The 15,783-nt window shown below is 46.3% G+C and overlaps 1 protein-coding gene across 1 annotated transcript; it reads right to left on the reverse strand.

Moving 5' to 3' along the window:
- Positions 1 to 1,991: 1,991 nt before the first annotated feature.
- IAPP (islet amyloid polypeptide) lies at positions 1,992 to 15,059 on the reverse strand. The gene is given in 5 exon segments (XM_088462943.1): positions 1,992 to 2,634; positions 2,637 to 2,737; positions 14,526 to 14,651; positions 14,733 to 14,829; positions 15,003 to 15,059. Coding segments are annotated over 4 exon segments (402 nt in total). The 5' UTR covers positions 14,822 to 14,829; positions 15,003 to 15,059; the 3' UTR covers positions 1,992 to 2,548.
- Positions 15,060 to 15,783: the final 724 nt, after the last annotated feature.

The following is a 15,783-nucleotide window of genomic DNA, read 5'->3' on the forward strand; positions in this document are numbered from 1 at the left end:
ATACTAGCTGCAATGCCCAGTGTCTATAATACTAGGTGCAATGCCCAGCATCTATAACACTAGCTGTAATGCCCAGCATCTGTAATACTAGCTGCAATGCCTAGCATTGCCTGCCTTCTCTACCACTAAATGTTCTCCCCACTTCTTTCTCTCCTCTTGCTCTCTACCCTATTTTCTCCCTTCTCTCCCCCCCACTGTCTTTCTTTATCACTACCCCCCACTATCTCCTCTGCATCTCTGACATAGGTGAGAGGAGTCAGATTTCTGTCCTTATATCAGCAGTCGATTTTATTATATAGATTTGTATAATGGAAGCAGGCACCCCAGCAGCACAAAGCATACTTGCTCAGAGAGGAGATGTAGCTGACCACATTGCAGTGTTCCTGACGAAGGGGCATGGAAGCCCCGAAACGTTGAAGTAAAGTTTGTCTTTTTTCATCCAGCTGCAGTGCCGTGTATTGTTTCACCGCCACAGGGTGATTCAATCGTCCGTTTATTTATATATATATTTAATATAGATGTGTGTGTGTGTATACCAAGCAACCACCCCGGCAGCGCCCCTGCTATGGGCAGGGATCAGCACGCACTTGGGTACGAGCCCTGGGTTCTCAGGGGCCGGGAGTAATGTAAATGCCGCATTTTTCAGATGTATTAATTTTTTGGGAAAAATATTTTTTGTAAAATCATTATTAGTATCAATTGTTCCATGAAACCTTTTGAATATGGTTATATAGTTTCAAGTTCATTAACAGTATACCATAAAAATGGCCATTTCTTTGGTATGTTATATTTTTTTAAAAATATATAACATTGTGTTGGATCAGTGGTATATAGATGTTCTTGACCTAATTCAATCATAAAAAAAACCCGACAATTTCTGTGCAGTTTTTGGAAAAAAATATTAGCCAGCTATGAGGGGTATTCAATATAAAACGTAAACCTCGCTGTCGAAGTTTTTGCCGCACATCGGAGCTTTTGCCGGCGAAAAAGTTTTGCGCGTGCCCCCGATTATACCTGTATTCAATATGAAATCGGCGAAAATGGCACCCGGTGAATGTGAAATCAGCGAAAACTTTGCTGATTTTTGGGGAAATCACCCTAACACCCCCAAAAAGATTCTCTGACATGGGGGATCACTCTGGATACCCCGATTAGCCCTGCAGAAGGTTTTTGGGGTCTTTAAACAGGCTCAATAGCTGCTATTTTGGGGATTTGGGAAGGTGGTGAAGAATAGTATTTAGAAGTTTTTTTGGTTGAAAATAACTAGTCCCAGAAAATTTGGGGTACTTGAAAATGGGGGTGAGCATATTTAAAAGTTGCTAAAGTGAAGTTTTAAAAAACGTGAAAAATCCACCTGCCGCAAACACCTGCAATGATAAAAACACCTGGGGCGTACTTGGGGACCCCCCCTAGATTGTAGTTTGCTAGTTTTTAACTTTGTACCCCCCAATTTTTTTTTTCGCCCCCAAATTGAAAGTGCATTTTTTGGGGTCCTCTGAGGGTTTTTTTTACATTTTTTTTCACACATTTTACCTTTGGGGGACTGTCTGAAGGTTGCAGGGTGGTTTCTGAAATGTTGCACCCCAAACCCCAATTCTGCACTTTTTTTCACCACCCTTTCCTTGGTGATACTTTTTTGCAGGGTCGAATGCAATATACTTTTCGCACCGGCGAAAAGTTTTCAAATTGAATACGGTGTAAAATTAAAACTGGCGAAAATGACGTCATCCGAGCGAAAACCTCGCAGAAACGGCGTTTTCGCTCCATATTGAATACCCCTGTAAGTGGTTAATATTACTTCATATTCCCTTGTATCTAATAGGAGTCAGTGACCGCAAAGACTTATATACCATGTTACATTTTTATTATTATTTTTTTCTTTTAATAAAAAAAGAACTTGCAGCAATAGACTTAGTTTTATTTTTTCAGTATTTTTTTTTTTTTTTTTACAATTTTTTTAGTTTTTACAAGAAATTGGAAGTTCCCATGAATCTCCTTATAAAAGAGTCTGCATGTTGCTGTACACGCCGGGTGAAATGTAGCACAGTGCCGGAGAGTCCGCGCGGAAAGGAGCGAAGGCACTGAGATAACGTACTGGGGGCAATAAAAAATTATAACATAACTTGTCGGTTAAAGGAGAATGATCAGGAATCTTTTACCAAAATATATTGTGTGTGTTGTGTTCTTAGATTTCTGACCACAGCAAAGATATGTCAGGCGGCAAAAAGACTGAGGCTTTTCTCTACAGTATAAACCTCCCACCACCCCTTACCCATTCTCTGCATTTATAACGCCATACGTTAGTGTTGGTCACATGTAGACACCGGGCCGGTTGGCCACAGGTGATGTCCGGTATAAATGCAGAGACCTCTCTAAGTCATTGCGAGCGCGTCCCTAGGCTGGAGATGGAGTAAGGTGCGCGCAGTCCTGTGGGATGGGGGAGTTTCTATAAAAAGTCTGAAAAGTACCTAAAACATATTTCGGTGAAAGTTTCGTGACCATCCCTCTTTAATAACAAAATATAATTCCTAGGAGCCATGAGTATTGGCTAATGCTGTAGATAATCAAAGGACTCTCGTTGTAGAAGACCCACGATATCCCTTTTGCCATAGGTATAGGAGCCCACATTTGTCGTGAGTAAATCGGCCCGTGATTATTGTTGGTTCGGACCAGGAAGTCGGCGAGACGTTGCGTGACGCAGGTCGCTGTGTTACATCTCCTCTTCTCCACCTGGTTCCTGAGAGTTGGGAAAGAAAGAAAAACAAGAGAGTTTATGAGAAGTGCACGGAGTGTAACGAGCATCTTCCATCAGCCGCCCACCGTCTTCCCAATAACCCAGCGATTATGCTCTTAGATGATGAGCGTAGATCTGCAGATTGTTGTTGCTGTCAGAAAAGACAAATGACTAATGATGAATTCACTTTAAATAGTTTCATCTCGGCTGATATCCTGACTTCACAGAAGAAGCATTTAGTCTGAGCTACCAGGATAATAGTTGCAATTGTCAGTAATTTTAGAAAAATAAATGTCTGTAAAAAAAATTAATTAACCAGTATGATAGAAATGTATGTGCTGTCTAAGCCGACTGATTTGTACATGAAATAGGCAAAAACTTAACTTCAGCTAACTATTTTCTTTTTTTATACTATAATGACTAATATTCAATGTAAAACATCATGATGTTACATCATCATCTCACAAGTGGATGGGTCTGAGCAGTTGCAGAAAGTCCTAGACTCACACGCCCACAACCTGGCTGCAATGTTTATACTCTTCCAAAACTTTTTTATGCTGTATCAATACATGACATTGCATACATTAAAGAGCAATGTTCTGCAGATCGCTAGAGAGGTCAGTCGTGTAATAATCTGCAGAATATATCACTACGAGCACAATCTAATTAGGAGCGAAGGAGGTGAGTTACCATTCTAACGGCGTACAATCCGCCCACCCCGATGATCCCACCCTGCATTCACACATTTTTGCTGGGAGCCCGAAAAATTGCAAATCCAGTGGTACCGTAAGTGTGGCATACAGCCGTACCTACTCGCACCGCGAGGGACTCGCTAACGAGGTGCTATCACTATAAAAAGACATCAAGTATAGTGGTGCGATACACAGCACCGCTATCCTCACCGCACCGCTATCCTCACCGCACCACTATCCTCACTGCACCGCTATTCTCACCGCACCGCTATCCTCACCGCACCACTATCCTCACTGCACCGCTATCCTCACTGCACCGCTATCCTCACCGCACCGCTATCCTCGCCGCACCGCTATCCTCGCCGCACCGCTATCCTCACCGCACCGCTATCCTCACAGCACCGCTATCCTCACCGCACCGCTATCCTCACCGCACTGCTATCCTCACCGCACCACTATCCTCGATAAATCATTGCTTAAATCACTCGATAAATCATTACTTTATATAACGCCGTCTCAGAATGGCGTTAGATGAGGAAAAGACATTAAATTGCCCGAAAACTGCAGAGACAGAGGGAAATTTTCCCACAAGTCCCTGCAGCATCCTGTAACTCCGCCCAGTCTCCGTTCCTGCTTCCCGGTGATTGCCGGCAGGTAAAACCAATTAGAGCCTGTTAAACCTACCGAAAGTGATTGACATGTGTATACAGGACTTATACTAGCCTGTATACATGTATATTTATATACAAATGTTAAATATAAAAGCACATAAATATACATGTATACAGGCTAGTATAAAGCCTGTATACAGGGCCGCAACTAGGGGGGAGACTGGAGGTGCGCAGATGCACCCGCCGCCAGAGTCCTGCAGCCCGGCTGTGCCACAAGGAGGCTCTAAGCCGGACGCCCGCTGAGATGTTATTACCAGCGGGCGCCCGGCTCCTTCCCTGCAGCGCCGCGTTAGCCGGAGGCTGGAGTTCTCTTCTGAACTAGAGTTTCCGCCTCTCTCCATGCGTCATGTTGTCTCTCCCATAGTTCCGAGGAGCAGCCGGGCGGACAGGACGGCGGCGGATGCAGGAGCGGGGGTTAAGGTAACTGTTTTTTTGTTGTTGTGTAAGCGGCACTACAGGGGCATTACTATGGGGGTATTACTACAGGGGCATTACCATATAGGCACTACTACAGGAGCATTACTATGGGGGTATTACTACTGTATATGGGCACTACTATAGGGGCATTACTACAGGGGCATTACTATGGGGGTATTACTACTGTATATGGGCACTACTACAGGAGCATTACTAAGGGGGCATTACTATGGGGGTATTACTACTGTATATGGGCACTACTACAGGCATTACTAAGGGGGCATTACTATGGGGGTATTACTACTGTATATGGGCACTACTACAGGGGCAGTACTATTGGGGCATTACTATATGGGCACTACTACAGGGGCATTACTATGGAGGCATTACTATGGAGGTATTACTTCTGTATATGGGCACTACTACAGGGGCATTACTATGGGGGAATTACTATGTATATGGGCACTACTACAGGGGCATTACTATATGGGCACTACTACAGGGGCATTGCTATATGGGCACTACTAAAGGGGCATTACCATGTGGGCACTACTGCAGGGGCATTACTATATGGGCATTACTACAGGGGCATTACTATGGGGGTATTACTATATGGGCACTACTACAGGGGCATTACTATATGGGCACTACTACAGGGGAATTGCTATATGGGCACTACTAAAGGGGCATTACCATATGGGCACTACTACAGGGGCATTACTATATGGGCATTACTACAGGGGCATTACTATATGGGCACTACTACAGGGGCATTACTATATGGGCACTACTACAGGGGCATTACTATGGGGGAATTACTATGTATATGGGCACTACTACAGGGGCATTACTATATGGGCACTACTACAGGGGCATTGCTATATGGGCACTACTAAAGGGGCATTACCATATGGGCACTACTACAGGGGCATTACTATATGGGCATTACTACAGGGGCATTACTATGGGGGTATTACTATATGGGCACTACTACAGGGGCATTACTATATGGGCACTACTAAAGGGGCATTACCATATGGGCACTACTACAGGGGCATTACTATATGGACATTACTACAGGGGCATTACTATGGGGGTATTACTATATGGGCACTACTACAGGGGCATTACTATGGGGGCATTACTACAGGGGCATTACTATATGGGCACTACTACAGGGGCATTACTTCAGGGGGGCATTATTATAGGTACACTGCTGCAGGGGGCATTACTATGGGGGAATTACCAGGGGGGGGTGCCAAATTACTGTCTTGCCCCAGGTGACAAAAATCCTAGTTTCGGCCCTGCTGTATACACACGTCAGTAACTTTGGAGAGGCTGTATTAGCACTTACCTGTCTGCAGTCACCTCAAAGCCGGGATGGAGACTGTTCGGAAGTGTATGACTGAGCATGTGCAGGAGCAGTAACCGATAACAATGCCTTCTGTAACATGGCAGGGACAGCGCGTTTCCGCAGCCGCTGTCCCTGCATAAAATAATGCTGAATGGCCGCCATAAATTGTAATAATTCATAAAAAATCGTGACGATGTTGTTCGATAATATTCTGGGCAACATCGTCACTTTTGCTGAATAGATCCCCATGTAAATCTATTAAGAGGTAGATGGGACAGAGCAATGTGCTGCAGGTTTCTAGAGAGGTCAGTAATGTAATAATCTGCAGAATATATCACTGTGTACCTGTCAGTAGGCAGGTGGAACAGAGCAATGTTCTGCAGATCACTAGAGAGGTCAGTAATGTAATAATCTGCAGGATTTATCACTATCTATCTGTCAGTAGGCAGGTGGGACAGAGCAATGTTCTGCAGATCACTAGAGAGGTCAGTAATGTAATAATCTGCAGGATTTATCACTATGTATCTGTCAGTAGGCAGGTGGGACAGAGCAATGTTCTGCAGATCACTAGAGAGGTCAGTAATGTAATAATCTGCAGGATATATCACTATGTATCTGTCATGGGGTAGATGGGACAGAGCAATGTTCTGCAGATCACTAGAGAGGTGAGTAATGTAATAATCTGCAGGATTTATCGCTATGTGTCTGTCGGGGGGTAGATGGAATAGAGCAATGTTCTGCAGATCACTAGAGAGATCAGTAATGTAATAATATGCAGAATATATCACTATGTATCTGTCAGTAGGCAGGTGGGACAGAGCAATGTTCTGCAGATCACTAGAGAGGTCAGTAATGTAATAATCTGCAGGATTTATCACTATGTATCTGTCAGTAGGCAGGTGGGACAGAGCAATGTTCTGCAGATCACTAGAGAGGTCAGTAATGTAATAATCTGCAGGATATATCACTATGTATCTGACAAGGGGTAGATGAGACAGAGCAATGTTCTGCAGATCACTAGAGAGGTGAGTAATGTAATAATCTGCAGGATTTATCGCTATGTGTCTGTCAGGGGGTAGATGGGACAGAGCAATGTTCTGCAGATCACTAGAGATGTCAGTAATGTAATAATCTGCAGGATATATCACTATGTATCTGTCGGGGGTAGATGGGACAGAGCAATGTTCTGCAGATCACTAGAGAGGTCAGTAATGTAATAATCTGCAGGATATATCACTATGTACCTGTCAGGTGGTAGATGGGACAGAGCAATGTTCTGCAGATCACTAGAGAGGTCAGTAATGTAATAATCTGCAGGATATATCACTATGTATCTGTCAGGGGGTAGGTGGGACAGAGCAATGTTCTGCAGATCACTAGAGAGGTCAGTAATGTAATAATCTGCAGGATATATCACTATGTATCTGTCAGGGGGTAGGTGGGACAGAGCAATGTTCTGCAGATCACTAGAGAGGTCAGTAATGTAATAATCTGCAGGATATATCACTATGTATCTGTCAGGGGGTAGGTGGGACAGAGCAATGTTCTGCAGATCACTAGAGAGGTCAGTAATGTAATAATCTGCAGGATATATCACTATGTATCTGTCAGGGGGTAGGTGGGACAGAGCAATGTTCTGCAGATCACTAGAGAGGTCAGTAATGTAATAATCTGCAGGATATATCACTATGTATCTGTCAGGGGGTAGATGGGACAGAGCAATGTTCTGCAGATCACTAGAGAGGTCAGTAATGTAATAATCTGCAGGATTTATCACTATGTATCTGTCAGGGGGTAGATGGGACAGAGCAATGTTCTGCAGATCACTAGAGAGGTCAGTAATGTAATAATCTGCAGGGTTTATCACTATGTATCTGTCAGGGGGTAGGTGGGACAGAGCAATGTTCTGCAGATCACTAGAGAGGTCAGTAATGTAATAATCTGCAGGATTTATCACTATGTATCTGTCAGGGGGTAGGTGGGACAGAGCAATGTTCTGCAGATCACTAGAGAGATCAGTAATGTAATAATATGCAGAATATATCACTATGTATCTGTCAGTAGGCAGGTGGGACAGAGCAATGTTCTGCAGATCACTAGAGAGGTCAGTAATGTAATAATCTGCAGGATTTATCACTATGTACCTGTCAGGGGGTAGATGGGACAGAGCAATGTTCTGCAGATCACTAGAGATGTCAGTAATTTAATAATATGCAGAATATATCACTATGTATCTGTCAGGGGGTAGATGGGACAGAGCAATGTTCTGCAGATCACTAGAGAGGACAGTAATGTAATAATCTGCAGGATATATCACTATGTATCTGTCAGGGGTAGATGGGACAGAGCAATGTTCTGCAGATCACTAGAGAGGTCAGTAATGTAATAATCTGCAGGATTTATCACTATGTACCTGTCAGGGGGTAGATGGGACAGAGCAATGTTCTGCAGATCACTAGAGAGGTCAGTAATGTAATAATCTGCAGGATTTATCACTATGTACCTGTCAGGGGGTAGGTGGGACAGAGCAATGTTCTGCAGATCACTAGAGAGGTCAGTAATGTAATAATCTGCAGGATTTATCACTATGTATCTGTCAGGGGGTAGATGGGACAGAGCAATGTTCTGCAGATCACTAGAGAGGTGAGTAATGTAATAATCTGCAGGATATATCACTATGTATCTGTCAGGGGGTAGGTGGGACAGAGCAATGTTCTGCAGATCACTAGAGAGGTCAGTAATGTAATAATCTGCAGGATTTATCACTATGTATCTGTCAGGGGGTAGGTGGGACAGAGCAATGTTCTGCAGATCACTAGAGAGGTCAGTAATGTAATAATCTGCAGGATTTATCACTATGTATCTGTCAGGGGGTAGGTGGGACAGAGCAATGTTCTGCAGATCACTAGAGAGGTCAGTAATGTAATAATCTGCAGGATTTATCACTATGTATCTGTCAGGGGGTAGGTGGGACAGAGCAATGTTCTGCAGATCACTAGAGAGGTCAGTAATGTAATAATCTGCAGGATTTATCACTATGTATCTGTCAGGGGGTAGATGGGACAGAGCAATGTTCTGCAGATCACTAGAGAGGTCAGTAATATAATAATCTGCAGGATATATCACTATGTATCTGTCAGGGGGTAGACGGTACAGAGCAATGTTCTGCAGATCACTAGAGAGGTCAGTAATGTAATAATCTGCAGGATATATCACTATGTATCTGTCAGGGGGTAGGTGGGACAGAGCAATGTTCTGCAGATCACTAGAGAGGTCAGTAATGTAATAATCTGCAGGATATATCACTATGTATCTGTCAGGGGGTAGGTGGGACAGAGCAATGTTCTGCAGATCACTAGAGAGGTGAGTAATGTAATAATCTGCAGGATATATCACTATGTATCTGTCAGGGGGTAGGTGGGACAGAGCAATGTTCTGCAGATCACTAGAGAGGTGAGTAATGTAATAATCTGCAGGATATATCACTATGTATCTGTCAGGGGGTAGATGGGACAGAGCAATGTTCTGCAGGTGTGTAGAGGAGATGGTGCACTATTATCTGTACATTTATATAGAAAGTAAAAGTACCCCGTCAGTAAGAGAGACATCTGCATGATACACTATGTGGTTTGTAGCTATAAGAGATCACATCCAGCGTTCTATTCCCTCAGTATAGCTGTCACCCCATTTTCTGCAGGGTCCCCTATGTGTATTAGTGCGGGCGTAATCATGTGGGGCTGTTATATATGACAGGACACGTGGGACAGAACTGAGGACAAGCCTTGGTACACAGCAATGATACCACACATCGGGGAGATGCACCGAGCCTTGGAGATAAAGTACCACCCAATCAGCTCCTAACTGTCATGTTACAGACTGTGGGGTTTATTTACTAAGCAGTGTTAGGAGACAGAGTGAAAAGTGATAAGAAAGTGATAAGGTGCCAGCCAATCAGCTCCCAACTGTCATCTCACAGGCTGTGTTTGAAAAATGACAGTTGGGAGGTGATAGGCTGGCACCTTATCACTTTCTTATCACTTTTCACTCTGTCTCCTAACACTGCTTAGTAACTAGACCCCTCTGTCTCCTAACACTGCTTAGTAACTAGACCCCTCTGTCTCCTAACACAGCTTAGTAACTAGACCCCTCTGTCTCCTAACACAGCTTAGTAACTAGACCCCTCTGTCCCCTAACACTGCTTAGTAACTAGACCCCTCTGTCTCCTAACACAGCTTAGTAACTAGACCCCTCTGTCTCCTAACACAGCTTAGTAACTAGACCCCTCTGTCTCCTAACACAGCTTAGTAACTAGACCCCTCTGTCTCCTAACACTGCTTAGTAAATAGACCCCTCTGTCTCCTAACACAGCTTAGTAACTAGACCCCTCTGTCTCCTAACACTGCTTAGTAAATAGTCCCCTCTGTCTCCTAACACTGCTTAGTAACTAGACCCCTCTGTCTCCTAACACAGCTTAGTAACTAGACCCCTCTGTCTATAGACCCCTCTGTCCCCTAACACTGCTTAGTAACTAGACCCCTCTGTCTATAGACCCCTCTGTCCCCTAACACTGCTTAGTAAATAGACCCCTCTGTCCCCTAACACAGCTTAGTAAATAGACCCCTCTGTCTCCTAACACTGCTTAGTAACTAGACCCCTCTGTCTCCTAACACTGCTTAGTAACTAGACCCCTCTGTCTCCTAACACTGCTTAGTAACTAGACCCATCTGTCCCCTAACACTGCTTAGTAACTAGACCCCTCTGTCTCCTGACACTGCTTAGTAACTAGACCCCTCTGTCTCCTAACACTGCTTAGTAACTAGACCCCTCTGTCTCCTAACACTGCTTAGTAAATAGACCCCTCTGTCCCCTAACACTGCTTAGTAACTAGACCCCTCTGTCTCCTAACAGTGCTTAGTAAATAGACCCCTCTGTCTCCTAACACTGCTTAGTAAATAGACCCCTCTGTCCCCTGACACAGCTTAGTAACTAGACCCCTCTGTCTCCTGACACTGCTTAGTAACTAGACCCCTCTGTCCCTAACACAGCTTAGTAACTAGACCCCTCTGTCCCCTAACACTGCTTAGTAACTAGACCCCTCTGTCCCTAACACTGCTTAGTAACTAGACCCCTCTGTCCCTAACACTGCTTAGTAAATAGACCCCTCTGTCCCTAACACTGCTTAGTAACTAGACCCCTCTGTCTCCTAACACTGCTTAGTAAATAGACCCCTCTGTCTCCTAACACTGCTTAGTAAATAGACCCCTCTGTCCCCTAACACTGCTTAGTAACTAGACCCCTCTGTCCCCTAACACTGCTTAGTAAATAGACCCCTCTGTCTCCTAACACAGCTTAGTAACTAGACCCCTCTGTACCCTAACACTGCTTAGTAAATAGACCCCTCTGTCTCCTAACACTGCTTAGTAACTAGACCCCTCTGTCTCCTAACACTGCTTAGTAACTAGACCCCTCTGTCTCCTGACACTGCTTAGTAACTAGACCCCTCTGTCCCCTGACACTGCTTAGTAACTAGACCCCTCTGTCCCCTAACAGCTTAGTAACTAGACCCCTCTGTCTCCTGACACTGCTTAGTAACTAGACCCCTCTGTCTCCTGACACTGCTTAGTAACTAGACCCCTCTGTCCCCTAACACTGCTTAGTAACTAGACCCCTCTGTCTCCTGACACTGCTTAGTAACTAGACCCCTCTGTCCCCTAACACTGCTTAGTAACTAGACCCCTCTGTCTCCTAACACAGCTTAGTAACTAGACCCCTCTGTCTCCTAACACAGCTTAGTAACTAGACCCCTCTGTCTCCTAACACAGCTTAGTAACTAGACCTCTCTGTCTCCTGACTCTGCTTAGTAACTAGACCCCTCTGTCTCCTAACACAGCTTAGTAACTAGACCCCTCTGTCCCCTAACACAGCTTAGTAACTAGACCCCTCTGTCCCCTAACACTGCTTAGTAAATAAACCCCTCTGTCTCCTAACACTGCTTAGTAAATAGACCCCTCTGTCCCCTAACACTGCTTAGTAACTAGACCCCTCTGTCTCCTAACACTGCTTAGTAACTAGACCCCTCTGTCCCCTGACACTGCTTAGTAACTAGACCCCTCTGTCCCCTGACACTGCTTAGTAACTAGACCCCTCTGTCCCCTAACACTGCTTAGTAACTAGACCCCTCTGTCTCCTAACACTGCTTAGTAACTAGACCCCTCTGTCTCCTGACTCTGCTTAGTAACTAGACCCCTCTGTCTCCTAACACAGCTTAGTAACTAGACCCATCTGTCCCCTAACACAGCTTAGTAACTAGACCCCTCTGTCTCCTGACTCTGCTTAGTAACTAGACCCCTCTGTCTCCTAACACTGCTTAGTATCTAGACCCCTCTGTCTCCTAACACAGCTTAGTAACTAGACCCCTCTGTCCCCTAACACTGCTTAGTAACTAGACCCCTCTGTCTCCTGACACTGCTTAGTAACTAGACCCCTCTGTCCCCTAACACTGCTTAGTAACTAGACCCCTCTGTCTCCTAACACAGCTTAGTAACTAGACCCCTCTGTCTCCTAACACAGCTTAGTAACTAGACCTCTCTGTCTCCTGACTCTGCTTAGTAACTAGACCCCTCTGTCTCCTAACACAGCTTAGTAACTAGACCCCTCTGTCCCCTAACACTGCTTAGTAACTAGACCCCTCTGTCTCCTAACACAGCTTAGTAACTAGACCCCTCTGTCCCCTAACACAGCTTAGTAACTAGACCCCTCTGTCCCCTAACACTGCTTAGTAAATAAACCCCTCTGTCTCCTAACACTGCTTAGTAAATAGACCCCTCTGTCCCCTAACACTGCTTAGTAACTAGACCCCTCTGTCTCCTAACACTGCTTAGTAACTAGACCCCTCTGTCCCCTGACACTGCTTAGTAACTAGACCCCTCTGTCCCCTGACACAGCTTAGTAACTAGACCCCTCTGTCTCCTGACTCTGCTTAGTAACTAGACCCCTCTGTCTCCTGACTCTGCTTAGTAACTAGACCCCTCTGTCTCCTAACACAGCTTAGTAACTAGACCCCTCTGTCCCCTAACACTGCTTAGTAACTAGACCCCTCTGTCTCCTAACACAGCTTAGTAACTAGACCCCTCTGTCCCCTAACACAGCTTAGTAACTAGACCCATCTGTCCCCTAACACAGCTTAGTAACTAGACCCCTCTGTCTCCTGACTCTGCTTAGTAACTAGACCCCTCTGTCTCCTAACACTGCTTAGTAACTAGACCCCTCTGTCTCCTAACACAGCTTTAGTAACTAGACCCCTCTGTCTCCTAACACAGCTTTAGTAACTAGACCCCTCTGTCCCTAACACAGCTTTAGTAACTAGACCCCTCTGTCTCCTAACACAGCTTAGTAACTAGACCCCTCTGTCTCCTAACACAGCTTAGTAAATAGACCCCTCTGTCTCCTGACACTGCTTAGTAACTAGACCCCTCTGTCTCCTGACACTGCTTAGTAACTAGACCCCTCTGTCTCCTAACACAGCTTAGTAAATAGACCCCTCTGACCCCTGACACTGCTTAGTAACTAGACCCCTCTGTCTCCTAACTAGACCCCTCTGTCTCCTAACACTGCTTAGTAAATAGACCCCTCTGTCCCCTAACACAGCTTAGTAAATAGACCCCTCTGTCCCCTAACACTGCTTAGTAACTAGACCCCTCTGTCTCCTAACACTGCTTAGTAACTAGACCCCTCTGTCCCCTAACACTGCTTAGTAACTAGACCCCTCTGTCTCCTAACTAGACCCCTCTGTCTCCTAACACTGCTTAGTAACTAGACCCCTCTGTCCCCTAACACTGCTTAGTAACTAGACCCCTCTGTCCCCTAACACTGCTTAGTAACTAGACCCCTCTGTCTCCTAACTAGACCCCTCTGTCTCCTAACACTGCTTAGTAACTAGACCCCTCTGTCCCCTAACACTGCTTAGTAACTAGACCCCTCTGTCTCCTAACTAGACCCCTCTGTCTCCTAACACTGCTTAGTAACTAGACCCCTCTGTCTCCTAACACTGCTTAGTAAATAGACCCCTCTGACCCCTGACACTGCTTAGTAACTAGACCCCTCTGTCTCCTAACTAGACCCCTCTGTCTCCTAACACTGCTTAGTAAATAGACCCCTCTGTCCCCTAACACAGCTTAGTAAATAGACCCCTCTGTCCCCTAACACTGCTTAGTAACTAGACCCCTCTGTCTCCTAACACTGCTTAGTAACTAGACCCCTCTGTCCCCTAACACTGCTTAGTAACTAGACCCCTCTGTCTCCTAACTAGACCCCTCTGTCTCCTAACACTGCTTAGTAACTAGACCCCTCTGTCCCCTAACACTGCTTAGTAACTAGACCCCTCTGTCCCCTAACACTGCTTAGTAACTAGACCCCTCTGTCTCCTAACTAGACCCCTCTGTCTCCTAACACTGCTTAGTAACTAGACCCCTCTGTCTCCTAACACTGCTTAGTAACTAGACCCCTGTGTTTGATAAATGTCAGGAGCTGATTGGTTTTTGCTTTACCTCCGTCCACGTTATCGCTCCCCGAGGCTCGGTGCATCTCCCCATATAATGAATGAAGTCTGAGAAACTTTCTCTGTGTCCCTGATGTACACATTAGGGCATAGACTGTACCTCTTCTCCCGTATGCTCCCCGGTGGGGTGATGCCGCTGGCTGGCGTCAGGACGATGTGTTTGCTCTGTACAGCGATGCTCCATCCATTCCCTGAGGTCCCGTTCCAGGTTTCCAGGATTTTTTGTCTGATTTAGAAAATAACTTAATATTTCAGTCCCGGGAAGCAGAGGAGCAATGATCCCTATCCCCCAGCTCCAGCCACTTACCTGCTGATGGGGGCAGCCTGCTGACAGCTCAGGGTCACTGACAGGACTAGGAGGAAGCCGGTCAGCTTTACGTGACACATTGTCCCCATCTAGGGAGCTGAAAGGAACAATAATGAGAGTTAATTCCCTGTAGCTCAGTCTGAACAGAACAGCGCTAATGAACAGCAGCCATCAGTAACCCTTTGTGTGCCTGTCAGATGGGCGCGCTCCAGGCTCACTCTGATACAATAGACAGCGAAGTCCGCCTGTGATCAGCGAGGGATGGGTTACCTGGGCGCTGGCTCTCGGAGGCTGCTACAGAGTCTGGAACCACTTCTCCTGTGGCTGCAGTTCCTGTACAAAGTGCCGGTGAGTCCTCTGCTATATACCCCCACACCTGTGTGACAGCTGACGTCAGAGACACAGGGTGACAATGTGACAGAGAGCATTACCCAGCCTCGGGGACCCCCACGCCAGAGAGCATTACCCAGCCTCGGGTCCCCCCACCCCAGAGAACATTACCCAGCCTCGGGGACCCCCCACCCCAGAGAGCATTACCCAGCCTCAGGGGACCCCCCACCCCAGAGAGCATTACCCAGCCTCAGGGGACCCCCCCACCCCAGAGACCATTACCCAGCCTCAGGGGACCCCCCACCCCAGAGAGCATTACCCAGCCTCGGGGACCCCCCACCCCAGAGAGCATTACCCAGCCTCGGGGACCCCCCACCCCAGAGAGCATTACCCAGCCTCGGGGACCCCCCACCCCAAAGAGCATTACCCAGCCTCGGGGACCCCCACCCCAGAGAGCATTACCCAACCTCGGGAACCCCCCACCCCACAGAGCATTACCCAGCCTCGGGGACCCCCCATCCCAGAGAGTATTACCCTGCCTCGGGGGCCCCCCACCCCAGAGAGCATTACCCAGCCTCGGGGACCCCCCACCCCAGAGAGCATTACCCAGCCTCAGGGACCCCCCACCCCAGAGAGCATTACCCAGCCTCGGGGATCCCCCACCCCAGAGAGCATTACCCAGCCTCGGGGACCCCCCACCCCTTGCACACAGCAACTTATT

The sequence above is a fragment of the Taudactylus pleione genome, unplaced genomic scaffold (genome assembly GCF_031769625.1).
Source record: "Taudactylus pleione unplaced genomic scaffold, aTauple2 ptg001296l, whole genome shotgun sequence".
In the NCBI taxonomy this organism is placed as follows: Eukaryota; Metazoa; Chordata; class Amphibia; order Anura; family Myobatrachidae; genus Taudactylus; species Taudactylus pleione.